Here is a 27,457-nt window from a genome sequence, read left to right as displayed (position 1 = left end):
GATCAAAAAGTGACTTGTTAAAATTATCAGCGTTTGTACTTCCAAATTTCATACAAAATCAAAAATTTTCATAATTTTTTTCTCCAATTTTTTAAATTTGTACCTATTCTTTTTTAAATTTTCTTTTATAAAAATTTTTTTAAAGAATTTAATTTTTTACCGTTATTTGGGACCGTTGAATTTTATTAAATATTAAAAAAAATTATTATTTAAATTTTTATATTTTTAAAGAATACATCAAAAAATTTAACAAGTTTTAGGTTGTGGGACAAAAAATTCGATTGCCACCTTAGCGAAATTTTGAAATACTGTTAACTGTTGAAATACTGTTGCCAACAAAGTTTTCGACAATTCCTTGTCGGAGGCATTCTTGACCTGGCAACTTTACGTTGGAAACTACTTTTTAGGTTCGTCGTGTAATTTTGATTACGTGGAGTTCCTCCCAACGCACCAGAATCCTCAAGAGGGAGAGTAAGAAGCCTACCTAATTTTTTTTTTTTAATTTTAATTTTTTTTCTTTGATTTTCAGGATCCTTTTTGAAAAGACATCCCGCAGGCTTACAGCTATGCAAAACGTGGAGCACAGGAGATGCGGGATCAAGCAGAAGCCCTGTTCCAAAGAGACCCAACCAAGTTGCTAAATTTCCACAATTCCATCAGTTGGTTGTTGAATTTGGGATGGCGGACGAAACCGACGAATTTATTCGCCATTCTATCGGATTTGCCGTCATTCATGAAGCCGTGACTTGCCATCGTCTCCGAATTGTGAGCGACAAATAATTCCATTCATTCACTTCGTGTTCATTCATAGCATGCCACTCTTCGTGTTCATTCACAACCGTCGTCGTAGTTGACGCTGAGTTCCATTCAAAATGTATGAATGTACGTGCAATCCATTCATTTATGTTGTTGTCTTATATTTATCCGCTAATATATCGCTTGTTACTACTCAGTCGTTAATTGGACTTGTGAGTGTTCGAACGTTTCGTTAGAAGACAAACTGCGTTTAAATTAAAATAAATCTCTATTTTAAAAAAAAATCAAAAGTTGCTGTTGTGTATTCTAAATTTATATTTCGCCACTTTTTTCATCAGTAAATAAATATTCATATTTACTAAAAAAAAATTAAATTTTGCAAAAAAAATATTTTAAATATTTAAAAAAAAAATCTCAGACAAAATGACAAAATACTTTACTGCAATCACTATCATTGGTATCACCATTTTGATCAATCAAGGTAAATAAAATGGATTATTATTGTTTATTATCTTCAATTATTTTTTTTTTGCATTCAAATCATACTCTTCTTTGTAAATATTGAGCATAAAAAAATAAATAAAATTTAATTAAATGTTCAATGGAGTGCGAATTCCCTCTTTATCTTTCTTTAATTTATTTATTTTGTGTGTGCCGCTATTATTTGTATTATATAATTGGGAATAATAAGTGAAAACTGTTTAAAACTTTCATCAAGCATAACATCAACAACATTAGTATTTATATACGGAAAAGTAAAAACAATTATTATAATATAAAAGTGAAACCCATTCATTCATACGAAAAAAAAGCTTCAACAACAAGTGTCCCAAAATGAAAAAAAAATAAATACAGAGACAATTTTGTAAATAATAAAAATTAAACATAACATTGAACGTCTACCGAGTAAAGTAGTATAGATATCTAATAAACAGAACCTTTGTACAAAACAAATTCAAATCGAATATAAATAATAATAATTTAAATAAAACTTTGTATGTCTAACATTTAGTGTGACTTTATGAGTCAAAAAATATACTCAAGTGACTCGATTGAATTAAAATTCAAACAGGTTCGATACCACAGCTTGCCTATTAAGTAATCATTTCGGATAGAGTCTCAGCAAATAACGATTGTTTCGCCAAATGATGATTTTTTTTTCGTGTTTAGAAGCCAGGTGTGACGCCATTGTGGTCATTTTTGCTCTTTTTCTTATGTTTTTTTTTCGGTTTAGCTACCTTCTTTATATATGTTGGTGTTGTTGGCTTGCTGTTGGTGTTGGAGTATACCTTATATAACATAGATGCTATAGAAAATGTTAAAAAAAAGAGTTAAGTCGTAGTACATTGACTCACAAAAAGTAGTATTTAAAAGGCGCGAAACTAAAATCTGGTACAAAATAAACAAAATAAGGTTCTACATTTAGCTCGCGATGCCTATTTGTACGAGTTTTAATGTAAATGCGTTTCGTTTCAAGGTTAGTGTCGACTATACGCTAGAGTAACTCAAATGATGAGAGCAGATAAAAAAATATTTTTTTCATATAAATATTTAATCAAAAAACATGACGTCATGATCGACAAAATTTTTATAATTTACGACAGTCCCTTGTGCGATTTTCGTTAGAACTTTTCTTCCGATTATTTGTTTTATTTAATTTTACCAATCGGAATGTAATGTGTGGTCAAAACGTGACGAAATGACCTAATAATAGATATATCGAAACAAAAAAAAATAAATATCGAATAGTTGTTATGCAAGTTCTTGATAAATATGCCGAGACACAGTGGATACAATTTAAGATCAATTTATACATTTTTAATGATGAATGATATTTTTTTTTTGTTGTGTTTATTAATGTGCTTTTGACACCTCGAAGATTTTTGTTATTCATCAGAAGCAGGCGTTCGCTTCAATTCTCAGAACAGCTTGTAACAATATTTAGAGCTCAATTAAGTAATCATTCGACGTTAAATTCCGATAAGTTTGACCGAAACTTTGGAGTCTAAACATATGTAGAGCAAAAAAAAAATTTTTTTTTCTGGAAGAAGAAGAAAAATAAACGTAGAATTTCTATTTAGTTCAAGGTTTATTTTTGTACTTACTCATTCCAATTTTCCCAGTAGAGTGTTTGACTGCTGGAACGTAATTATATCGAATGACAGTGATAATGAATGATAGTGTCAGGACACAAACGAAATGAAAATTTAATGAAGTTACTATCAAAGCCCCGACGCAATCGACTATTTATTATGTGAGGCCATTTACCTCGAATTTATTTTGAACATGTCCAGCTACCTAATTCGTTTTGGGAAAAAAAATGTTTGTTTAGGATTTGTCGATTGAACAAGGCGCACGGACTATTATTAGTAACATTATGGACGATTAGCGATTGTAATCTGTGTTGAAGTGGCGGACAGGGAATTAATTGTTTGTTTGTATAACTGATTGAAAAATTATTAGTTATGTTGTTTTAGTGGCTTAGGTACTTAGAATATTCTTAAAAAAATATTTTTTAAATTTTTTTTACAACTTTGATGACAAATGACACAAAAAAATTATGAAATTTAAATTTTTTGTTACTTGAATAAAAAATGACTTAATTTATTGAGTACAAATGACTCAATTATTTAATCTGAATTCTTTTTGATGACCTTCTTAGATGATAATTTTTATATTTTGTTTATTTTTGACGTTACGGCTGTAGAAATTTTTATTATGATTATTTCCTACAATTGTAAATACCTTAAAAATAATATAAAATTAAATATTTTATAAGAATTTTGTTAAAATTTCTCTTAAAATATTTAACAAATAAATTTAAATCAAATAAATTTATAAAAATAAATAAAAATAATAAATTTTATAAAAAATACAAATAAATTTAAATTGAAAATTATAAGTTTTTCATTAATTTTTAGAAGTTTATATATTTTAAAATTAAAATTTTTTTTTTCCTTTATAAATTATCAAAAAGTCCACTACTGCTTATAAAAATATTCCTATATTTGGTAATTAATGCCTTCAAAAATACTTTTATGACTAAAATCGTGTGACTTTTTCAACTGAACCTCACATTCCAAAGTAAGTGATACTAGATTTTTACATGAAATTCATGCAAATGTCTCGTCGCAATATTCTAATCAATATTTACAATCTCTTTGATGATTTATTTATTTTTTTTTATAGTTTTGTATTGATTTACATAAAATTTCACATTTTTCCATAAGAAAAAGTTATCAATGATCGAAAAAAAATAATAAAACTTAAAAAAATTAATGATTAAATCACGTTTAGTGACAAATTTCTTATTTACTCTAAAAATGAATCACTTAATGATCTCTGATTTGCATCGCGTAACATTGAGCTTCCCATTTTTTTTTCGTATTTTCAATTAATCTATCGTGATGTAAAATCTGTAAAATTCCATATTCAATAAAAAAAAATAATAATACAATTAGCTCGAGTCAGTATGCGCATCGAAATAACTCACAAGCAAACAAGTCAACTTAACTCTCGAGCACTTCTAAGTAAAGCAAGTAAAGTGAGTCAGAAAAAAATGCGAGTTTTGTTCGATCTACGTTAATAAAAAATAATTTATAATGAAGCGTGCAGTTAATTAATTGCCCCCTTTCGTACGGCTCGCGAGCGATATGGCATCACGTCAGTTTGTTCGCGCTTAAATTCTCATTGCGCATCAAGATACAATGCCAAATTCTTATATAATAAGCGAACGAACGAGCGCGAGATGAAATGAATCAGATACCGACATCACTTTAATTGTTGCTAGTTTTGCGATGAGTTTTTTTGTGTTTGTTCTGACAGAGAGTTCAAGTTGCATTTTTACCTTGATTGCAGATTCAACAGTATAATTATAACGATGCAACGTTGTGATAACATGTTATCTCGAACAAAAGATTTCAACGTGATGGAAAATAATAATAATAATTCATTAAAATAAAGCGGACTATTATTTATTTTCATCATCATTATCATCAACTGCAACAGCGTCATGATCAGGAATTGAATTATTAACCCTAACTCATTTTCAAATCGTTAGTCATAACACTTCTGGTTATCTTTGTACTTTATATTGCACTAAATGCTGGTTTTGGTTACGACGCTACCGTTATTAGCTGCTAATAGGGCAATAAAATTATTTTTATTAAAAATACTTGAAATTCTTCTTTTGTATTGTTATTATTTTTTTTTTTTGCAACATAAATGCCACACAGAAGATTTTAAAATCGAACCCCAATGAAAAATTAATAATTTTGCACACCTGCATGTTTCGACATTACATAGAAGTGTAACATCTCACAAGTCGAAAATATGTGGGTTAAATTTAATTCAATTGATCGAAGTCTGTAAATTCAATTAGGGTTCTTCTTATCAAAATTAACAATTATGTTGAATATTTGGTCTAATTTTTTATTTTTTTTTCTCTTTCCTCTGCATGTAGTGTGTTACAGCGATAAATTAAGTGTTAATAAGTATCAAAAAATATTTCGGATTATTACAAATTTAATTGGAGTGAATTGAAATGCCAATAAATCTGATTTAGAGACCAAATATGGCGAGGTTTTGTGGTTTTAAATGAGTGAAGAAAAGGAAATGTAGTAGATTTAATGGTCTCGAGTAACATTGTATTCATTGTTTAATGAGAAAATAAGACAAATTTGGAACGTGTAGTTTTTATTTGGGTATTATATTTATTTTGAGATTGGAAAAGATTAATTTTTCGTATTTTCAAAGCAAAATATTTGAGTAAAAATGTTTAAAATTTAATTATTTTTAGATTTAAATCATTCAAAATTTGTAAATTCTCAAAATTTTCTAATGAAAAATCTTCAAATTTGCGAGAAAACGATTTTCAAATTTTTAACGGTCATTTTTTGAACTGACATTTACGAATTTTTGACTTTAAATCGTTCAAAATTGGTAAATTCTTAAAATTTATTCGAATAATAAAACTTTTTCTTCAAATAGAATTCTTAATAAACTTCTAAAAATAAATTACAACCATAACTAATAAGGTTTGAATTAAATTACAGTACTTGCATGATCATTTTTATGACATGAAATGTTCTTTTAAACGCTCTTCATATTGCGTACTAGACAGTTTGTCCCCATTTAACGTCGAAGTTGAGTTCAAACCTCTTTGTTCTAATAGATTTGTTATCATGCGATTGTCTTATAATTAGCATCAAAATCCCTATGGGTTCAGAGTCGAGACAATAACTCATTAAGTTTTCATTCATGTGTCTCCTCTGGATTTATTACTTACCAGAAATTACAAAAAAAAATTAACTTACGGATGAACTTTTTACCTTGATATATTCTAATTGCACCACGTGACCATGGTTTTTATCTCATTTCATTGTTGTTTTCGTAATTTTGAATTCCATTCTGAGCACGTTTCAGATAAGATCGGTTTTGCCTTCGTTTTCAATGAGATTAATAAAGAAGAAAAATTGTCGCGTATTTCATTTTAAGATCTTTTTATTGACAACATGCATACATATAAGTTAAATATGAGTGCTGAGTAAACTGTTATATAAAATATAGTTTAGTTTTAGATATATTTTTAGCAATATATATATATAATCTATTGTTATTTTTTGTCTTATTATCGTTCTAATCATCGTTTGAAATGCCTGCAAGTTCTCATCGTTAAATATAACCTTGAAATAATTAATTAATGTACATTGTTCTTAATGTATTCATAAAACTGATGGAAATTTGTAACTTTTGTGACTTATCTTAGAAAAAAAAAATATTTTAACAATAAATGGGTGTAAATGTAACAGAATGTTCGATAATTTTTTTTATAATTAATAATAACACAATGATCACTTTTGAAGCGATTGGTCTGCCACGACTGCGTTTCTACTGAAAGTACGAGCGTGCTTCCTCTAATTTCTCTACAATTTTCTTATAAAAGTCTATTTGCGCCGTGATAAATTCGTTCATCGTGTGTTTCAGATTGCTATCGCGCTCCAAGCGAAATTGGTTCATTTCTGCCATCACGGCATACGACATAACCTCCGTGCGGCGATTCACTTCCTGCAACTGCGACTGATGCATTTTCTGCTCCGACGTCAGGCGTTCGCATTCCTTCTTCTTCTGCATCGCGTTTTTGTGTTCCGCCAATATGTCTGGATAGGCTGTCAGTATCCCGCGATAAATGTGAAATTTATCGGAGAATGGCAGCCAATCGCGTTTCGGTTGTTCCCCGAACATTTGCCCCAAATTGATGTAAATTGCCGCCGTGCGACCCACAGCTTGCGACAATTTCGTGTCTGTCGACAAACGTCGCTCATCGATATCCAATGCCTTTGCCAGTTCGGACAAACTCTCGCCCACACGCTGAAAATCTTTTTTGTGTTGTATTTGGAATTTCTTCGTTTGGTCATCCGCCACATTCATGATCGCCTTTACCGCGAGCATCATTTGGTGCGAAAAGGCATTCAAGCATTCGAGTTCCTTGTCGACCGTCGATTGCAACAATTGTTTTTCGGGTGCGACAATTGCCGCGCAATATGTGGCTCCCTTCAACGTGTCGCCTTCCGCTTTTCGTTTGCCCGCTTTCCATCGTTTCTCGTCGGTACACGTGATAAAGTGCTGCCACACCTCGCAATTCGACAATATCGGATGGTTACACATGTAATTCGTGAATTCCTGCAGCTGGGCACGTCGATGCTCGATAAATTGCTCCTCGAAGCGTCCGCTTGCCTGTTTCGCGGGCAGCGGTGGTATCGGAATAAGGCTGAATTTTTCGACGAGACGTTCGTGCAACCAGTCAAATTGCTTGTAGCGACGCGAAACGACGATATTCGTGTGAGACGGCGTCATTTGGTAGGCCGTGAATGTCTTGAGGCCCTTCAGCTTTGACTCAGTCTTTGGGGAGGCGATTGTGACAAAGTAGTTGTCGGGGTTTTGTTTCCACATGAAACCGATTTGACTTTGAACGATGTGCACGCGTTCGTTGGGCGACACGGGAACCGATTGCGTGCCCAAGATGTACGAGTCGCTGGATTTCGAGAACATCTTTGGGGGTCGACGAACGGGAACGCCGCTTGCTTGCCCAGCCTGATCTGGCGGTTGAGGTAATTGCGATGTTGGATAAGCTAGTGGTTGATTGCTGTATGTGGCATCCGAGGCAGGAATTTCGGCGTAATGTGATTCGGTGCCTTCGTCGGAAAAATCGCTGTCTGCTTCATCCCATGGATCGGGCTAATTATTTAAAATTTTTTAAGAAATAATTTCAAATGTTTACAAGAAATTCGAGAAACTAGACTTGAAATCCAAAAAAAAATTTTTAAAACCCATTTTTTGTGTTTTTGTGGAAATTTTTTCAAAACTTTTGAAAAAAAAATCCGAATTGAGCTTCAAATTTTGGAAATTTGAACATCTTTGAAGGATGAACCTAAAAAATCATTCCAAAAGCAAAATTTTGTTGAAAGGGGAGCAAAATTTTTAATTTCGAGCGTTAGAATAATTTTATTTTGTCAAAAATTTTGTTCCTTTTGAAGCGAACTTTGCATTTGGAATGATTTTTAAAATCTTAAAGATGCTTTGAAATCTCCAAACTTTGAAAATCTCGGATTTTTTTCAAAATTTTGATATCTTAGTTTTGAAAAATGACCAAATAACACAAAAAATTTGTTTTTTTTTTTTAAATTAATAATTGAAGTCTCTCGTATTTTCGAAGCTAAAAACAGGACCTACCTGATCATATCTATCTCCAGATGGCGTCGATGCGGGCACAGGCACATTCGGTATTGCTTCGACATACGCAGCCGGAAAGAGTCCTCGTTGTCCCTTTTGGTTCGTGCCTTCCCACCAACCCTCGCCCACATTCGTATTCGTAACGACCAAAATTTCGCCCGCCACGACACTCAGTTCCGCCGAATTTGGCTCGCCACTAAAGTCATACAGCACCTTAACTTTCGACATCTTTCTTCCCTCTGGGTCGCGTGTGTGAGTTGTTTGCGTCTCTGAGTGTCAAGTTCTAGAACAAAAATAACAAACTTCCTTAGAGACTTGATAAATTCACGTGCTGCTTTCGTTTTTTAAATGCACATGACTTGTTTATGATGGGAACTTAACTGATATAATTTTCACGCAGATACGGCACACACCTCGCATGCCATCATTCCATGATTCACAACAATAATAAATGACAACGAACATTTATTTTTTTTCCGCTCCTCCGCAGAAACACAAACACGGCAAAAAAAAACGAAGGATAGGAATAAAAAGGCAGTTAACACATTGACAGAAGAACATTTTTTTATTATTATTATTTAAACAATTAAATCTGTTGTTTACTTGTTCGCATGTCATTACATCATTTTACATGCATTGACGATACGCGCGCTTCATTATTATTCAAATTGTTGATAAAAAAAATTTTAATATGTATCACCTCAAGTATGCAAGTAGCTCGACGATGATTAAGACATACTCAGTTTTTTTAAGTAAATTTTTTTTTCTTTGACATTTCAGACCAGATGTCTTATATATTTTAGAGAATTTTAGACATTTATACGTTACACAAATTTTTCAAAGGTATTTTTAAATGTAAAAAAATGCGTACATGATAGATAAATCACACAATTGAGTCAAGGTCAGGTTGTCGTCGTTACATAACGAATGCTCAATAGTAATATTTAACAGCATTTATCATGAATTTAAAGTTTTTCTCTGCTAAGACAGTGTCTCTCGCATTTTTTTGAAATAGTAAATTAAGAGATGACCTCATAACATCTGTAGTAATAAAATACCAGACGTCTCCATTAAATTCAGTAATTTAAATTTACTGCGAGAAATTTCGTCAGAGAATGTCACGAGAAAAAAAATATTTTTTTTTAGTAAAAAATTTCTTGCGGATGTACTTTCTTAATTTTTTTCTTCAACTCATGAACATCGTTGCCAATTTGCCAAGTTCTTAATAATTGAAGCTCTTAAATTGAATTAAATCAACAAAACGCAAAGAATGAGCAAAATAAGAATAATTGCATTATTAAATAATTTAAATAGCGATTTTTGAAAAAAAAGTTTTTTTTTACTACAAAGGTCTGTCAAATCCTTATTAAAGAGTTCAAAAAAAAACGGAACGACAGCTGTTTAAATGTTCATTTATTTAATTAGACCTATGTGTAAATTAGTCTATATCCGTCAAATATATCCGTTTAATAAAAATAAATGAACTCTATAAAAAAAAATATTTAAAAATAGAAATTTATTGTGCACTTGGTGAGATTCGGGGCGATTACACATGTTGTTACGATGTTGTACAAATGAAATATATTTAATAAAAAAAAAGAAAGAAATCTAATTAACATGAGGTGTATTATGTTGTAAACGATGTCGATTGTCGTTACAAACATGACTCGAATGCTCAAGTCGAAAAAATTAAACGCTCTGTTATCATAAATTTTATTATTTAAATTAACTAATAGACTTAGTAGTGCGATGACGATACACGTCGTTAGTAATTAGGTCATTCTTTGTGGGTTTTCGTGACCTGGAAGAATATCGCGGCGCGCATTGTTGATGTAGGACATTACTTTTGTTTTTTGGCTTTAATTAAAACAAAATGATCATCATCATCATCATCATCGTGGTTGAGTTCATGAGAAGATCTCAATGCATGTCTCTAAAAAGTTTTGGCTAATAAAAAAATAAAAACAAAAAACGTTTGTTTACATTAAAAATTTTTATGTTAATGAACTGGCGAAAGATAAATGTCCGCATAATAAACGTGAAAATTATCAAAGTACACGCTAGACTTTGTGCAATTTGTTTGCTTTACGGTTTTGCATGTGAAATCAAGTCATGAAATGGACAATGCTGTACATGAAAGGAAATCAAAAGAACATGTTTACCGAAAATCGATACTACAAATATTCCGTTCGTCCTTCCGTGTTCCATTAAAAAAATGAGAAATTTTTCGTAAGAAAGGTATTTTTGGGTGTGAATACGGGCGATTCGACTGTCTTATGAATAATATATTAGCGAGATTGATTAAAACATCATTCATTAGTTGTCCGTTCTGTCCTACTTTTTTTTTATTATTATGATAAGATGGCACTTTCGGACTTTGACACTGCTGGATATATTGACCCCTTATTGATTTCTCTATTTTTTTTTCTCATTTCAGCAAGTGCCCTCAAGTGTTGGCGTTGCACATCAGATGCCACTGGAGCTGCCTTTTGCAACGATCCCTTCGAAACGGATCTCATAAGTGAGCAACAAAGACGCTGGAGCTACGTCGACTGCAGTTTCCCGCCACAAGCCCAACTCCCGTACGGATCGTCGTCCAACATGCGTCCCGTTTGCAAGAAAATGAAGCAAGTTGGTGAGTAATCAATCGAAAAAAATATAAAATATTGATTTGCAATCAAAACAATTCTAAATATAATTTTTCTTAATTGACGCGCAGTGCAAGACAAACTCGTTGTGTCACGTGCCTGCTCATGGGAAGACGTAAATGCACCAACGGATGCCTGTCTGCGACAAAATACACCATCCTACATCAAGACGGAGTTCTGCGAAACATGCACCGAAGATGGATGCAATGGCGCTAGTCAATACGGACCAACTTTATTATTATTAATCATTCCAGCAATTATCGCCAAGTTACTGACGTTGTAAGAAAAAGGAATTAAATTCAGTAAAGTCGTTGTCGTCGTTGTCGCGCGTTGCAAAAAAAAAACAAATTTAATTGTCTTACATGTAAAATTTTTATTAAGTGTCTTAAAGAAAAAAAAAACAAATCAAACGAGTAGATTTTAAATGTTGTTAACGAACAAAGAGGGGGGCAAAAAAAATATTTATTAATTTTAAAAATTACGTCAAAATTCGGGCTTAAATCACATTTCAATCAAGCAAATTGATGACTAATACTTATATCTAACCGCACCTACTTCAAGGTTCTCATGCAAATCAAGAGCACATCTTATAAAAAAAAACACACAAAAAAGTTATCGTAGAGTAGAGACACAAATTTACGTGCAAGCTCCTTCTTTGTTTAGAATTTCTGTCTTTTGTAAGAAAAAAAAAACAAAAAGTTGTTTAAAATTAGGCGCAATAATAAAGTCATATCAAATTAATTAAATCGTACAAAAGAGTAAAATGTCTTTTTTTGTCGTTGAATTTTTTTTTATCCGAATCTCTCTAAAGGTTTTTATTTAGTTTATTATTACTGTAATTTTTATTACGAATAAGCACTTGTGCCTTAAAAGTATACAATTATATTTGTTGTAAATATATTTTGAAACACTAACGAACGACGTTTTGTTTTTCTTGCTGATGCGCTCGAATCTGCTTTTACGGTAAGGCTACTTGGTAATTATTTTTTAGAGGTTACGAATAAAAGTTACTTTTTTTCTAATGTTTTATTCTATAAAATTGTATGTTAAAGATTTGGGAAAAATTAAAATCGTTAAAATATGAGATTTAGAAATCAAAAAATGTCTAAAATGATGAAAGATACAAAAAATTTAATGTTTTTGTACCAAAAAATGGTAAAAATCTCATCATTTTTCGAGGTTTAAGAACGAAATTAGACCCAAATTGAGGCTTTCAGTCAAAATTAAAATTAAAGGGCCAAAAGCTCAGTAAAATTATACACAAAATATACAATTTTTGAGAAAATAAATGAACAATTTGATATAAAAAATGATTTTTAGTACTAAATTTTGAATAAAAATTTATGATAAAAATATTTCTGTTAAAAAAATAAGCCAAATTAAGCTTTAATATGAAATTTTGTCTCAAAAATTAAGGTTTGAGATCAAATAATAGAATTGAAAGTAACTAAAACTACCAAATTTCACGTCAAAATTTAAACTTTGATTCAAAAAATGATTTTAAGAAACAATTTTTTTAGTAAAAATTATCAAAAAATGGGTAGAATTGATTCCTATGAAAAGGTTCAAACTTGTAATTTATAAAAAATTACCTCTTTAATGGAATGTTAGATCCAAAAATAATCAAATTTTAGTACAAAATTACACATTACGTGCTCGAGAGACCATAAAAAAGGTCAAAGTTTTTCTAAAAATACTCCGAGCGCTCAAAATTGTTCATAAAATAACAGACAGACGATTATTAGCATCATAACTTCTCCGAGATGCCTTAAAAATTCTTTTGGCAAAACACTTCACTCACATGTTTGCACATCTTTTTGCTCAATTAGAAACTTGTCATTCAACATCTGGCTCTAATATTTTTCTTGGCACAGATTCACATCTCAATTTTTTGCTCGAGCACACTTTTGTTCGTTAAAATTTTTTCTAACGTCTTTCCAGAACACAATTTTTCAAACGAAATTTGAATGGATTTCCTCGCGCTTTCCGGTCGCGCGCCTCCGTGACACTCGTTACTCTCGGGTGCGGTTACTCGTCGTGACGTCACTGTCTGTCTGTCATTTTTTGGTCGCTTCAAGACTTGGTCACACTTTTAATCGCTGAATTTTATTAGTTTCCGTGCATTTTCACTGTTATTTCAATAGCTACGCAAAAGTATGCGGTGTAATACGACTTACCAACTATTAATTTGCCTTATTTTTGTGGTATTTGCAGTTGAAAAAGGTAAAAAACGATTTTACGATTCTGCCCGTGCTTGTATTAATGGATGACTAAAGCAACTGTCAAACTCTCGTTGCTCGTCTTGCAATGTTTTGGTTTCTTTTCGCCACGATAAGTGCGACGATAAGCGCGATTGTGGGAGTTTATCCGCAACTGCGGCATGCAAGACGCCCAAAATGACCTCAAAATGTCGTTTAAAGCGCTTGAAGCGATGTTTGGCGCACGAAACGACAACATTAAAGAATGAAAATAACAATAACCGCCATTGATGTTTTCGTCACTTATCTCGCGCTTACATCAGCATTTTATCGTGACACTGCATCAAATGAGTCACTAATCAATTGTCTCCTTGAAACGAATTCGATCGCGATTTCCAGACGAGCAGTTTTTCCAATTAAAATCCCGTCTTTGTGCCACTCCCCAAAGTTGTTTATTTACGTTTTCACTCATACATACACATCTATTTACAGCGCTCGCCATCAAATGTTGGGAATGTCGCAGCGATAACGACCCAAAATGCTCAGATCCCTTCGATAACAGCACCCTTTCCATCACGGATTGCCGCCAAGTCGAGCCAAGGGAACATTTGCCGGGCGTCAAAGCCACCATGTGTCGCAAAATCCGTCAAAAAGGTAAATTTATTCATGCGTACAAGAACGATAAAACCTGTTGCTGACTTTAAATTCTTGTGATATCAAATTATTTCAGTTCATGGTCAATGGAGATACATCAGAAGTTGCGCATTTATTGGCGAACCCGGAATTGAAGGAGACGAGAGATTCTGTCTCATGAGAACTGGCACGTACAACATTTTCCTCGAGTACTGTACTTGCAACAGTAAAGACGGATGCAACACAGGCGCCTTGTTAGACAAAAAATTATGGCTTTTACTTGGTTGCGTGTCAGCTGTCATTCTACAAATCCTAAGAAACAAATAAGAAAACTTCCAAATAGCATAGAACAAACGCGAATCTCAATCAAAAACCGTCCAATATATTGAAGATTATCAAAGAAACGAGAAAAAATTCATCACCGTGCCGTCCAAAATTAAGTATTAAAGTACATTCCTACTTTTTATCTACGACAAATCAACAGAAACGATGCCTTAGTGTTAACTTTAAGATAAAAGTTAGTTATTTTTTTAACAAACGACGCACAAATTTTAGTTTTATTAAAAATTTGTAGACAATAAAAAGACATTTTTATGAAATTTTTGCGTATTTTCAATGTAATATATCACAAAAAATTTACACTTTATAAATGAACTCATCTGTGTTCAATCTACCGTCATCGATAATAATTAATTAGTCGTGCCTCTAGAAATTCCTAAGCATCATATATCAACATTAAAAAACGATTTAAAACTTACTATATAGAAAGATTCTTTTTATTTATTTATTTTGTATCAACAGATATACATAAATTTGTTATTTATTAGTTTATAAGTTTTTTTTTTGTCTTTACACTTAACAAAAGGTTCATTTTTGTGCTTATACAAGAGAATAGTTGCTTGAGCAAACATTATACAATTAGTTAGTTATAGTTTATCGATTAAATTATACAAAAATAATTCAAAAGTTCATTTATCTCAAGATATATATAACAATAGAATGATTGAAAACAATCAAAAAACGGATCAAAAGTTGTATGTTGAGGTTTATTTTTGTGTAAATAAATGATTTTACAGATTTTTCATTATTTGAATCTATCTTGGGAATAATTTTCATTATTTTATACTCTATTCATGTTTAAACTGAAAGCGGATTGGATATAATGTTGCTTGGGGGGTTATCATTTTTTATGGGTATTACTGCTGGTTAGACAAATATTTTGTATAATTTATTTTAATTATTATATTTTTACTTCTATTTCAAGAAAATCTCGAGCAAAATATGTTAACAAATAAATCATAACTTTTTATTCAGAACAATAATAACAATTATAGTAAAAATTACTACATAGTTTTAAACTTTGTTTGTAATTTTCATTATTATTATTATTATTATTATTATTCATAACGTACAATGTTGTATAATATACGAACATAAATTTTCAAAAGAAAAATAAGGAGAAATTATGTTAGTTTGAATAGTTTGGCACAATCCAATCCAAGAGAATTTTATGTAAATTTTTTATTAATTTTTTTTACTATTTTTACGGTAGGATAAAGTTTCAGATGAAAAAATAGTTTTTCTTGTAAAACCAAGAACAGTGGGAACGTAAACTTGTAAACGGTGGGAAAATTGTTAACAAAGTACATGTATAATATATAGGTTAGAATACAATAGAGGAGAAAGTTATTTAAATACTTTTGAAAAATTAATTAATTTAATTTGAATGGCTTATTACTTTAGAGAAGATTATATTTTATTATCAATGATGACCATTTTCATCAATTTAATTACTTTTATTACACCGAAGTGAACAGACTTAAAACGTTTAACTGTTACTTTTATTACAATATTTGTGTTTATATATGTTTTTACTTCTATAACACTTTTTTTTTAATTATTTTTTGCTATTACATGGAAAAAATATAATAACAATAATAGTTTTAATTATAATAATATTATTTTTCTCATTTTTTGTTAGGTCAAGTTAATGTCACTTTTTTCGAAAGGTATCACATTATGTTTTAACCAAAGGTTATTTATACATATAATTGTATATCAAAGGATGGTTCGCTCCTCAAACGCACACACTCCGTACACCGTGTTAATTAATTTTGTAAAGTAATTACATTCAGGATGTGCAATGTATACGTAAAGTTAAACAAAGGAAGAATGGGGAGAGCAAACAAATTATTATTATTACTGTGTCAAAGCAAGTGTCTTGCATAAAATATCACATTCTGTGGTCAATTGCCTCCGTCACCATCATCATTCTTCTTCTAAAAACATTTAATATTTTATATTTTGCTACAAACTGCGCCCGATGGGTTTCTATTTTTTACTTTTATTTTTTTTTACATCGGGAGCAGTAACGAGAGAACAAGAGAGCGATGATGAATGATCAGCGATTTAAATCACATGCAATTTTGTACAGGCAGTAGCACACAGACACAAACGCACGCACGTGAGATGGGTGGATGGGCGATAAATAAATCACAGGAACGAAATTTCTAGACATAAATGGGTATGCGTGAGTCGAACACTTTGGAAGGGGAGTTACTTGATATAGAGTTCGTTGTCGAACTTGTGCCACAGTCTAGTCCACTTCGGTGCGAAAGTCATACGCCGCCGTTCGTTTGTTGTTGCTGCTGCTGCTGTTGCTGCGATGGTTGTTGCAACTGATGGAACGACTGCGAACCGAGCTGCGGTGTGGCATTCAAAGGAACAGCGGGAAGGCTGCGGAAATTAAATGTCCCATAAGTTGTTGGGATTTTTTTTTTTTTGAAAAACGTGAGGACTTACCCAATCGAATTGGATGTCCCGCTATGTGAACCGCTTTGCGGATCGTCAGTTACCACACTACTTTCCTGCTTGGAATCACGTTCGTCGCTCTTGAAATGCCGTCTAAAGTGACTTTGCACGCCGATACTTTTACCCATGGGGCTCTGAATGGTAAAGTATCCGCCCGGCTTCGGTTTCAGATGTCGATTATTCACTTCCATGTTGACAATTTTCATAAACTCTATTTGACCGGCGAGTTTTTGGATTTCCTCCTACAACGAAAAAACATGAGTTTTTATCAAAAAGATTTTTTTTCATGAATTTACCTTCAGTTCTTCGTTCTCTTGATAGAGGTCTGTTGTTTCTTCCGCCACTAATCCGACGCCGTTCAGCGAAAATGAGGCAGTTATGCCTCTAAATCGTGACTTTTTGTCCCATTGATCTCCCTGCCCGCGCACAACTCGAATAATTTTGGGCCCGAAAACGAGCGCGATAGTAACTGATGTCGAGAGCTGCGTGCGAATGAAGCCCAACAAGTACTTGATGTCGGGCCCGGCTTGCGGGAAAATTAATAAGCTATCGGAATAAATTTAAATTGCAATTAATTTCAAACTAATTGCGAAATTGGTGATGCGGGACTTACTGAAATGCAACCATTGTTGTGTTAACAAGTGCAATGTTATAAATAGCATAGGAGATTAATTTAGCTTCATTGTACATCGATTCGGCATTTCGCACGTTATAGCACACACGAATTCCCCATGCTAGGAATAAAACTTCACCTGTAACGCAAAAGGGACAATTTTAATTTGCATTTTGGTTGGGATTTCATTAAAAATACTTACCGATAGCCAAACTGTGATCCCACCAGTTGTACGAACATTGTTTGAAAATCAACCCATTTTGGTCGGTAATCTATCGGAGAAACAAAAATTTTGGTTAACAAAATCAATTTTCGTGTGAGAAAAAAAATAAACAACCTTTTCGGCAAACGGTGTGGCAGATAAGGTCCAAGTACTCAAGTAAATAATCATGACGAGCAATATGGGCATCATCCATTGCAACAATTGCTTGTCTGTCAATTTGACTTTATGAGCGGATTTCACTCGATATGTTAGAGACACGCGCCATGTCTTCATCAGCAACGCCGTGTATGTCAAACAAAAGCCCATGTGACGCGTCCATTTGGTAGCTGAAAATGACATTTTCATTAAAAACAGTTGCGGTAACCGATAAAGTAAGATCAATACAGTAATAAATAATGAAAAGTATTTTCGATTCAATAATTTTTTGAGAATTTTTAAGGGAGGATATTTAAATTTTATATTTTTTTGACCGAAATTTTTTTGAAAATATTCAAAATTTCCATGAAAATCAGTTAAAAATTTAACATTTTCATACATTTTTCAAATTTTAGTATTTTTTTTAACAAATGTCTCTTGAAAATAATCTAAATTTTCATTAAAGTCAGTTCGAAATTCAATATTTTTATACTAATTAAATAATATATTGATTAAAAATTATATTTTTTTTTAAAGAAAAGTATTCATCCCTTTGAATTTTTAAAGTTTTTGAGCAAAAATATATGAAGTTCAAGAGAAAATATTGCTTTTTTAAAAATATATTTTTCAAAATATCTGTGAAATGGTAAAAAAATTGATTTTAGTATCTTTCAAACTCACCAATGCACGAATAGGTATCCAAAATGGGAAAAATGGCAGCCATTTCGAGATACATTGTTGCACAACCGAGCAGAGTTATTGTCAAGAAGATGGGACTTGCCACTTTGAAGACCTTTACTTTGCGATATTTGAACATGTAGACAGCTAATGCGAGTGTCAGGATGCCACAAAGTACAGAAAAGGTGAGAAGAGTTATCCTGAAGGGCCAATTGTAGTTCGCCAAACACGGTTCCGGTCCAGTACCTGTCAATAAAAAGAGTAAATAACAAGACGTCTCCATCGCAAACGACAGAAATAGCTTACATGAATCACATCCGGGCGCACATTTGTAACAGACAAATTCATGGGTGTACAGATTACTTTTGTTCTCCAATTGTTCCTGATACGCTTGTTCCATAATCGTTCCGTTCAAGCCATGCGGATGTTTGAGCGAATAATAGCCAGTTTTGCAAACACATTGATACGCGCCGCGTGCCCAATTAGCAAACGCAACAGCAGCTTTTCCCACATGCGGCTTGTAGGCACACTGTGTGAAAATGTGTCACAAAAATCATTTTCAGCAACGTTATTAGTATTTATAAAGTTTTGTGCCAAAAATTATTACCTTCATCGAAGTTTGATGACACTTGTGTGTGTTGCGAAACGTATCGATTGTTAAAATATCATCAGACTGCCAATATCGCTTATTCCGGAAATTATGCTGATAAACATTGTTAGACGACGTTGGTTGCGCCTCTGATATGGAAATGTAATCAGCACTATTTTGGTTCTCATTTTCGCACTGATTCACTCGCAGGCTCGATACGTCAATATCGATGCTCAGAAAACCGCGAATGCTATTAACGGCAACCGAAAAAAAAGCGTCAAATTCGAAAGGAAAATATTGATTTTTTGCAGTGAAATGGAAAATTCTTACCCGTGACGTCCGATCGGCGGTATCACAATGCTGTAGGAGAGCATCCATTGCTTCTGCGAACACGAGTAATACGCATAAGTCCACCAACCGCGATACGAAATGTTCGGCGGGCTCGGAGCAAATTTGGCGGAACGCAATCCAGGCGATGAAACGGGATCCTCGAACCTGTAAAATGTACAATTCTCATTAGTAAACATCATCGAGATACGTCGGGATAATGGAAAATGCATAGTTTATCAGTTTTTATGTGTCATGCATGCCGTATTTTTTCGTTTTATGACAGAGTGTCGTGCGCTGCTGTGCGTGTCTATACATTTTTTCCTTTTGAGTGAGGTTCATTCAACTGTATGATGTGCGGTGAATAATACATGTTAATATAGCACAAGAGCTTTATAGCTCGAAATTATTTTTAGCTTATGGTGTTTGTTGCTGAAATCGAACTTTTTTTGTTCTGGCGAAAACTCTTGTTCAAACAACAAATAATTGGATGCATTTTCGCTCGAAAACCCATTCACGGATACGCCAAAGGAGCAATTTCCTGGATGAAATGTTGAAAAAGAAATACGGATAAGGGAAAACCTACCATGGATAGTCGTTATCCGGCTTCATGCCAATCACCAAATCATTCTCGTCGACTCTCACGGGACCACTTAGCGTGCCTGCCTGCTTCTTCCAATAGACGAAACTATTGATGGCGCCCGTAGTGAGGTTTGTTGTTAGTACTCGTGCGCCAATTACCTGTGGATCCGATAAAATACCCTTCACCAAGGCATCTATTAAGCCTGTAGTGCACACACAGGAAGCAAGCACGAGCGGAAAAAGTCGAGAACAAAAAATAGAAGCAAAAAGAGACACTTATGAATGAAAGCACGATGAAAAATTGTATGGAAATTACTACCATTATGTCTTCCTAAGCCAACGTCTTGCAGTACGACAGCTACCAAGTCGGCCTTTTCACGTGCTCCAGAAAAAATCTGTGTGGGAAAGGAGAGATAATTTGTTAAAAAACAGCAAGGCGTCTCCAGTGGTAACAACCCTTATCATGCCTTTTTTCCTTCAGAGAGAAAAGGTTTTTATGTATATTTGTGTCAACAAGTTTTTTTTTTCTTCGAGAGTTTTTGTTAAAAGCATCGAGAAAATGTTTTTTCAAAACGGAAATGCGTTTGTATGAACAAAAAAATTTGGTTTTTATCACAAAAAATAAACACTTTTCATCTTTTTTTTTAGGGAAAAAATTTGAATAAATAAAAATTACTCACCTCCGTGTTCAGAGGGACCTTCAAGGAGCGATATGCCGTTGTCAGACATTCTTTCCCCAAATTGTTAATTTGGATGTCGTGAATTATTTGGAGAGATTCCTCGACGATATTCTACAAAAAAATGGGCAAGCCAAAAGGTATGTTCGTGTAAAAATCCCAAAATTTATTAAAAATTCATGTGATTCGTTTTCAGATCAAAATTTACCTGCGTACTAAGTGCCTGACTGCTGGTGCCATCACCGAAGGAAATTAAATTATGTTGATGATGCAGATTTGAAAGACCATAATTGCTTTTCCACATTAACGAGTGAATGATAATTATCGAGAAAAGTGTTGTCGGCAACGAGCAGGCGGCGGCATTTCTGTATTTTGATGTGGCTGATGTACAAAATTGACATTTTCGTGGCAATAAATTCCAAAGCATTTCTCTACACCATTTGTCTAGCTGCGAGATGCCGCGAAAACGAGAGAGATGAGAAAGAGATAAAGTGATTGCTTCGGTTTGGTTTGGTTTGGCGGAACGAGAAACGACACAAAAATATAATATAATGAAAATTAAATAAATTGAGTTTGTTTGCAAAAATAGATAATTAAATAGCGCGTCACGCTATGAGAGGGAGAAGATGATAAAATTTGAATGTCGATTATTTTTATGTGTGTAGCATTCGATTCCGATAAACCTTAAAAAACGATTCAATCGTAAAAAAAAGTTACTTTCGTTCCTCATTTTCTTACATTCCAACAATTCTCGTTCCAAAATGATTTTTTTTTTATTCTTTCGTTGTTGAATTATAACAAGCACCTTTCATTATTCGACAGCAATCCGAAAAATTAGATTGATGGAAAATCGTTTTCGATTTTGATTAACTAAGTTTTTCGTCGGTTGAAACGTCGTTAATTTTTAATGACCCGGAGAAAAATAGAATTTGAATTTATTGACAGGCTTATACCATACTTTTTTGTTAAAAAGAATTTTAAATTTAATTGCCGAGCATTTTTTCTATGGAATTTTTTACTTTATTTTTTTTTTTAATTTTTAAAAATATTCAAAAATTCTAAAAAAAAGATTTTTTAATTAATAATAAATTTCTTATATTTTTTTCACTTTTTAAATAATTGTTAATTTTTTTTTATTCCACAAAAAATATTTTATTTCATTTAAATTAATGATTTTTACTTTATTTCTCGAAAAATGTTAAAAAATAGGTAATTTAATACCTAATTAAACATTTAAAAAAATATTTTTTTTTTATTCACAAAAATTTGAATTATATTTTATTTTTCAGAATTTTAAAGAACAAAAAAAAAACGAGCAAGTACAAATTAATACAATTCAAATAAAATAATTTAAATATATTTTTTTTATTAATTTTTCTTTGTATTTAGTCAAAGATACATATTTACACTGGCTCCCCAAGCAGCATTGCCGCACGGAAAAAAAAGGAAAGTCATCATCGGCATTAAAGCCTTTATTTGATATCAAACATAAAATATACAAAATATATTGACGTAAACCGGAAATTTCATCCACTCATTCGTGTGTGCAAAGCAACGCAAAAAAAAATGTGAATGGAATCTGTTTGAAGGGTTGTCATGAGAAAAAAAGGAAAAAAATGTGCGGAAAAGGAGGAATGATGATAATTCGCTCATTGAAGATAACAGTAACACTTCTTCAGCTTGATGGCTCCACTGGGATCGAATAAACGTGAGCTTACTTTGTTTCCTGCTGAAGTATTTTAATCATCAACCGTGTCTCTGAGGTGCAGTTCTTATTACTACTCTTAATAAAGTGGAGCAAAAAACTTATAAAAACTACAAAAAAACGCGCAGGATGAATGGGAAACGTGTAGTTTTTTTTGCCTTATGAATCATTAACTAAAGTAGTGTCTCGTAAAATGTTAATAAAGCACTGTTACTGCTTAAATAATGTAAATAACGTGTCACGCTACGCTATAAAAACATTTAAAATTAATCTTTTGGGGATTATTCCGACACAATGTGAGCATCACATCCGCCTAAATCTGTCTTTTTGATGCATTACACAAACAGACGCGGAGTTATGTTACGAGAGAAAAACCGTTTAATGTGATTTTTCGCTAATTACAAAGAGGAAATTGTGTGTCAGGTACCTTTGAAGGGATAAAGGGATAAATCGCACAAACGAATTTTTTGAGCAAATTGAATAAATAATGAAAAAGTTGATAAAAAATTCGGAAAAATTGATAAATTTAAAAAAATTGTTCGAAAATATGTGTTCATAGCTTTAAAATTATCTTAAGAGTCAAAATTCTCTATTCCCCAAAATATTTTTTTTTAATTTTTGTATTTTTATCAATTTGGATTGCTGTATTATCGCATAAAAAGTCAATTTGAACCACAATTTTCAATAAAAAATTGACACTTGAGGTTTTATGAGTAATGGCTCTTGCCTCATATGTGCGATTTATCCTTTTTATCGACCATAAATTGCCCAAAATGATCTCTTAAAGTTCAGATAAGAGTTTTTTCGACAAAAAATTGTTCAAATAGAACACTTTTAGTATATAATAGGCTGAAAAATCAGAAAAAAATTAAAATAGCTTCTTTTCAATTCGTTTAAAAACCTCGTTTGTGCCATTTATCCTTTCAATTCGTGGAATAAACAAAATGTCACAAAGGCAGCGAAAAAGAGTAAGAGAAAACAGGTAAAAAGCAACAATCAGGAAACACTATTAATCATGTAAACTATCTAAATTAAAACATCATTTTCAAATTAATTAAAAGTTTTCAACTATCAAACACCTACGAGACGAGCAACGAGAATGTCGGCACAGCAATTAATTTATGTATCTTTTCCATTTGAAAGTTGCTTGTTGTACGACACAATTTCAATTTGATTACAAACATTTAGCAAGGCAAGCAGCAACAGGAATCTTTTGTTGTTCGTTTGGACACGAGTTTCGAACAAAAGCCGACATTCACTTGTTATTTACCTGCTTCCATTGGAAGTTTTGACATTTATTTTAATGACTTCGGGGAGAAAATTGATTTCCTTTCTACCCACTTGTCCAGCAACTTGTCCTTTTCATGCTAAAAGGTTCTGTTTTTGCGCACAGCCCGACATCCGACGACACAAAAAGCTAAGAAGGGTGCAAAGAAACGTTTTAATGGTCAATAAAATTCATCTTTGGGCAAATTTTAACTGACCATAATAAAAGTCATGCCAGATATGCTTTTTTTACGCAATTTTGACAATTCAAGATAAGTTGCCTGCCTCACACACAAACAAACTTTTCTTTTTCAGATTGCTTCAAGGAGTTGCAAAAGTATTTTTTTTCCCTTAATTTCAAGTACTTTTTGTTTTTTTAGGGGAAAATTTTCCACTTTTGTGATATTTGACGCCCAAAATTCGTTTAAAGGTCCCATGAAAGCAACAAGATGTAAAATAAAATGTTGAATTTCTGTCCAAAATGACGAAAAAAGTACGTCTTTGACAACGCTCGGTGTACTAGTGAAGTGTGAAACAAAGCAATTTTTCACCTCAAAGCGCAATTATTCATGAAACGGATAAGAACTGTACATAAAATACTCTTGCGGCATCACATTTATTACTTTTGAACAGGTCTGTATTATTTTTTTTTTATTTTTTTGATGAAAAAGTATTAAAAAAATTAACTTTTTCTTATTTTTTTTCAATATTATTTTTTCTCTTTCTTTAAGACCAGCATCGGATGTCTCATATATCAAAAGAAAAGTAGAATCCCGGATAATGATGCCATATCTCCTTTGATTGACAAATTCGATTTAGGCAAAAGGCCGGTCGAGATCAACTTGGATTTATAAGTCATTAAACGATTAGCGATGGAGACGTCTGGTATATTTTTTCGTTGGTTTGTTTTATTGCGCTGGATATCTCAAACACAGAGGATGATGACACTTGAAACTGTCATATAGATATCAAGAATAATATTATTTTTCTCTTCTTTGCCATGCAACGACAACAACGATAAAGAGAACGATGACGATGGCGATGATGATGATGATGATGAGAAAAAGGGGACGTCGTCGTCGACGCATTCAATAATAATGAAAAGGTATCAATTTTATCAATGCGATGACCAACAGTTAGCTGAAAAGTTGTGGTGTGTATGTATGATAAATATAATTTAGGTCACACAACCAGGGGATATAAAGCGTTTGAAATTCCATGCATTCGATTTTTTTATGAGTTACATATAGGTGACACCTTGAAAATAAATATGTATGTTCCCTCGCTTGCTCTTTATTGTTGCGTTGTCGTCGGGGAAAGCACAATAAAAAATAACTTGAATTATCAAGCGAATTCGATTGAAGTATGCCTATTTTTATTATAAATGATTTTTTTGCATACATTCAACCCTCGATAGATTTCGAAGAATGATTTTATAAAAAAAAATATCTATAAAATCAAATTAAAAATAAAATAAAAATCTTAAATTTTATTTTAACTTGTTTCAATAGAATTTCAGAAAAAAAAACTTGAAAAAGTTATAAAACTTTTAAAAATTCATAGAAATACATCATTTCCAAATACATCATTTAAATTTCCATGTTTTTAAAAAATACTCAATCAAAATACTAAAAATTTAGCTTAATGGTCAAAATTATCTATAAATCTATCATTTCTTACGAATTTTTTTTTGAAAAATTTATGGATGTCTGAATATTTATATGCCCTATTAGATAATATATATTCTCTTATTGGTACACTTATTTGAATTGTGGGTGCCCTTTAATTGAATTTTCACTTTAATATGTTTAAGATGCATAAATAAAACATAAATTTTGACTAAGAATTGACTTTTTTCAATATCATTTTATTTTTTTATTTTAAGATTTTTTTTATTGAAATTTTCTACAAATCGATCATTTTTTGATCTTTTTAAAATTTTTATTTTAATTTTCGATTTTTAAAAATATTGTATTTGTATTGTAAATTGCATTAATTTCTAATTAAAAAAAATTAAGGAAAAATTACTGATTTTTTTTAAATTCTAAGATATCTTTTTCAGAATGTTTTTTTAAATTATAAAAAATAGTTAAAAAATATAAATTATAATGTTCTTAATTTTTTTTTTGTATAAAATACACTTTATGTATATTAAAAAATACAATCAATTAAGGTACAAAAAGTTTCTTTTTTAAAAAAGAAAAACTTAAATATATATTTTTTTTTAATAAATTATTTTTTTAATTATTATTATTTTTTTTATTATGAAAAAATATTAAGAACGATTATTTTTAACTTTCTTATTGTAAAAATTTGATTTTTTATCAAAATTTTCTACTTTTTTGTCATTTTTTCCAAGTTTTACCGCCTTTAAAAATTATTTTTGTGTTCAAATCAAAAATTTTATTTCAGAATTCATAAAATTTTGAAGATTAATGAAAAATTTCTCACCGCTTTATTGATATTTTAACATAACGTTGAACAAAATGGGCAATAAATGCACCAAAAACAAAGTAGTATATATGAAAAAAATACAAAAAGTAATACGTGATGTGTGAGGGAGTGCAGGCGTGTTATATTACTCCATCCTAATATAATTTCATCAAAAAGATCGTTCTTTTTGTACTTACATTTTAACAACAACAAAGATGTGCAAACAGACTTACGTTTACCGCGCGACAGAGGAAAAAGGCGATGAATGCCGTCTTTCTTTTCCTCACACAAAAACTTTTATATTTTCCAAATATAATGTGAGTGTGTTCCGTATTGTATTCAACAATTATATATTATAATATAATAAAATATACAAAAGCAACAAAAATCGTCTATATGGAGGATTGTGTTACTACTTATGACACTTTACTCATCATCGTTCTTCAAAAAGGAATATTATCGTGTTTTTGCATTCATTCGCGCTCCTACCATCTTTTATTCTTCTCTTTCAAAGCAGCGACGACGACAACGACGTCTTTTCTTCTTTTATATTCCCTCGCACTATGCCATTTTCTTCTTCACATCTTTAACAATTTCAAATCAAGTGGCAGAATAACGTCGTAGAGGGTGGTCTAGCGCTGCGATAGTCTCGTACATACACAAATAAAATTTAAATCCAGGCAAGTGGATTGTTGTCCAAAAAAATTATATAACAATTTTCCTTCTTTCACACTATAGAGGGAACATCTTGTTGTTGGTACCCGAACAAAAAAAAATTAAATTATACATTTTTTTTAGGCAAGCAACGCGCAAGCAACACACATCCCGCACATGATGATTTATGGAAGAAATGGAACGGCAAGGAATGGTTAACTGTGATTTTTTTCCCACTCAGAGCTATTTGTTGAACGATTTTCTCTTAACAACACTTTTAAACATCATTATTCATTGTTCCAAAGACAAATATATTAGAAGTTGTTTGTTTCTCGTCTCTTCTCCTTCTTCGTTGTGGTCTTTTTTGTGCCTTTTAAAACAACTAAAAGCACATATTGCCACACACAATTGCAGACACAATGTACATTTTTCTTCTTTTATTTTTTTTTGTAGGGGTGCTTTTAACAAACTCAAAAAAAAAATTTTTTTTTCACTAAATTTTTTTTTACCGTATTTAAAAATGGTTTGAACTTTCACTATTGCAACATTATTCAATGTTCATTTTACAAAAAAATGAAATTTATTTTATTTGTATTGTACTTTTTATTATTATTTATATACTCCTTTTTTGCTTTTTTTTAGATTAAACGCAGAGACGAGTCGCCAAAGACGACGTTCTTCATTCAAATTTTCAAGGATACTAACTTTGATGCAACAGATTACGGCACAAGTGGCATGCGCGAGTGTGCCTCCCTACTTTCGATGATTGTGTATGCCGCCAATTCATTCAACGAGCAC

The 27,457-nt window shown here is 31.8% G+C and overlaps 4 protein-coding genes across 4 annotated transcripts; 2 read left to right on the top strand and 2 right to left on the bottom strand.

Moving 5' to 3' along the window:
* The first annotated feature begins 964 nt into the window (after nucleotides 1–964).
* On the top strand, nucleotides 965–12,052 carry LOC134829383 (uncharacterized). Its single transcript, XM_063842434.1, has 3 exons — nucleotides 965–1,237; nucleotides 10,925–11,122; nucleotides 11,207–12,052. The coding sequence occupies exons 1-3, from the start codon at nucleotides 1,180–1,182 to the stop codon at nucleotides 11,416–11,418; spliced, it is 468 nt and encodes a 155-aa protein (XP_063698504.1). The 5' UTR covers nucleotides 965–1,179; the 3' UTR covers nucleotides 11,419–12,052.
* On the bottom strand, nucleotides 6,276–13,394 carry LOC134829382 (sorting nexin-33). The gene is made up of 3 exons (XM_063842433.1): nucleotides 13,313–13,394; nucleotides 8,488–8,770; nucleotides 6,276–7,992 (listed from the first exon to the last, which is right to left on the bottom strand). The coding sequence occupies exons 2-3, from the start codon at nucleotides 8,713–8,715 to the stop codon at nucleotides 6,646–6,648; spliced, it is 1,575 nt and encodes a 524-aa protein (XP_063698503.1). The 5' UTR covers nucleotides 8,716–8,770; nucleotides 13,313–13,394; the 3' UTR covers nucleotides 6,276–6,645.
* Nucleotides 12,957–14,548, top strand: LOC134829384 (uncharacterized). The gene is made up of 3 exons (XM_063842435.1): nucleotides 12,957–13,358; nucleotides 13,826–13,987; nucleotides 14,064–14,548. Exons 1-3 carry the CDS (start codon nucleotides 13,292–13,294, stop codon nucleotides 14,291–14,293), a joined length of 459 nt encoding a protein of 152 aa, XP_063698505.1. The 5' UTR covers nucleotides 12,957–13,291; the 3' UTR covers nucleotides 14,294–14,548.
* Nucleotides 14,549–15,952: 1,404 nt separating this feature from the next.
* On the bottom strand, nucleotides 15,953–27,331 carry LOC134830967 (probable G-protein coupled receptor CG31760). Its single transcript, XM_063844589.1, has 15 exons — nucleotides 27,169–27,331; nucleotides 20,810–21,049; nucleotides 20,605–20,715; nucleotides 20,244–20,319; nucleotides 19,929–20,127; nucleotides 19,346–19,510; nucleotides 19,034–19,265; nucleotides 18,733–18,955; nucleotides 18,430–18,672; nucleotides 17,728–17,939; nucleotides 17,593–17,662; nucleotides 17,391–17,529; nucleotides 17,074–17,323; nucleotides 16,769–17,019; nucleotides 15,953–16,702 (listed from the first exon to the last, which is right to left on the bottom strand). The coding sequence occupies exons 2-15, from the start codon at nucleotides 21,026–21,028 to the stop codon at nucleotides 16,585–16,587; spliced, it is 2,508 nt and encodes an 835-aa protein (XP_063700659.1). The 5' UTR covers nucleotides 21,029–21,049; nucleotides 27,169–27,331; the 3' UTR covers nucleotides 15,953–16,584.
* Nucleotides 27,332–27,457: the final 126 nt, after the last annotated feature.

Source organism: Culicoides brevitarsis, chromosome 2 (genome assembly GCF_036172545.1).
Source record: "Culicoides brevitarsis isolate CSIRO-B50_1 chromosome 2, AGI_CSIRO_Cbre_v1, whole genome shotgun sequence".
Lineage (NCBI taxonomy): Eukaryota > Metazoa > Arthropoda > Insecta > Diptera > Ceratopogonidae > Culicoides > Culicoides brevitarsis.
Note: the sequence above shows the minus strand (reverse complement) of the source record. Positions and strands in the feature narration are given on the sequence as shown.

Bases quoted from the DNA above. Each gene is read 5' to 3' on its own strand.
- LOC134829382 (XM_063842433.1), bottom strand. From the start codon at position 8,715: ATGTCGAAAGTTAAGGTGCTGTATGACTTTAGTGGCGAGCCAAATTCG. The intron at 7,993-8,487 runs GTAGGTCCTGTT...TTAAATAATTAG, and splicing joins CTGGAGATAGATATGATCAG to CCCGATCCATGGGATGAAGC.
- LOC134830967 (XM_063844589.1), bottom strand. From the start codon at position 21,028: ATGCTTTGGAATTTATTGCCACGAAAATGTCAATTTTGTACATCAGCC. The intron at 20,320-20,604 runs GTGAGTAATTTT...TTTCCCACACAG, and splicing joins AGGTCCCTCTGAACACGGAG to ATTTTTTCTGGAGCACGTGA. The intron at 19,266-19,345 runs GTAAGAATTTTC...TGCCGTTAATAG, and splicing joins CCGCCGATCGGACGTCACGG to CATTCGCGGTTTTCTGAGCA.
- LOC134829384 (XM_063842435.1), top strand. From the start codon at position 13,292: ATGCGGTGTAATACGACTTACCAACTATTAATTTGCCTTATTTTTGTG. The intron at 13,359-13,825 runs GTAAAAAACGAT...ATCTATTTACAG, and splicing joins GGTATTTGCAGTTGAAAAAG to CGCTCGCCATCAAATGTTGG. The intron at 13,988-14,063 runs GTAAATTTATTC...AAATTATTTCAG, and splicing joins TCGCAAAATCCGTCAAAAAG to TTCATGGTCAATGGAGATAC.
- LOC134829383 (XM_063842434.1), top strand. From the start codon at position 1,180: ATGACAAAATACTTTACTGCAATCACTATCATTGGTATCACCATTTTG. The intron at 1,238-10,924 runs GTAAATAAAATG...TTCTCATTTCAG, and splicing joins CACCATTTTGATCAATCAAG to CAAGTGCCCTCAAGTGTTGG. The intron at 11,123-11,206 runs GTGAGTAATCAA...ATTGACGCGCAG, and splicing joins CAAGAAAATGAAGCAAGTTG to TGCAAGACAAACTCGTTGTG.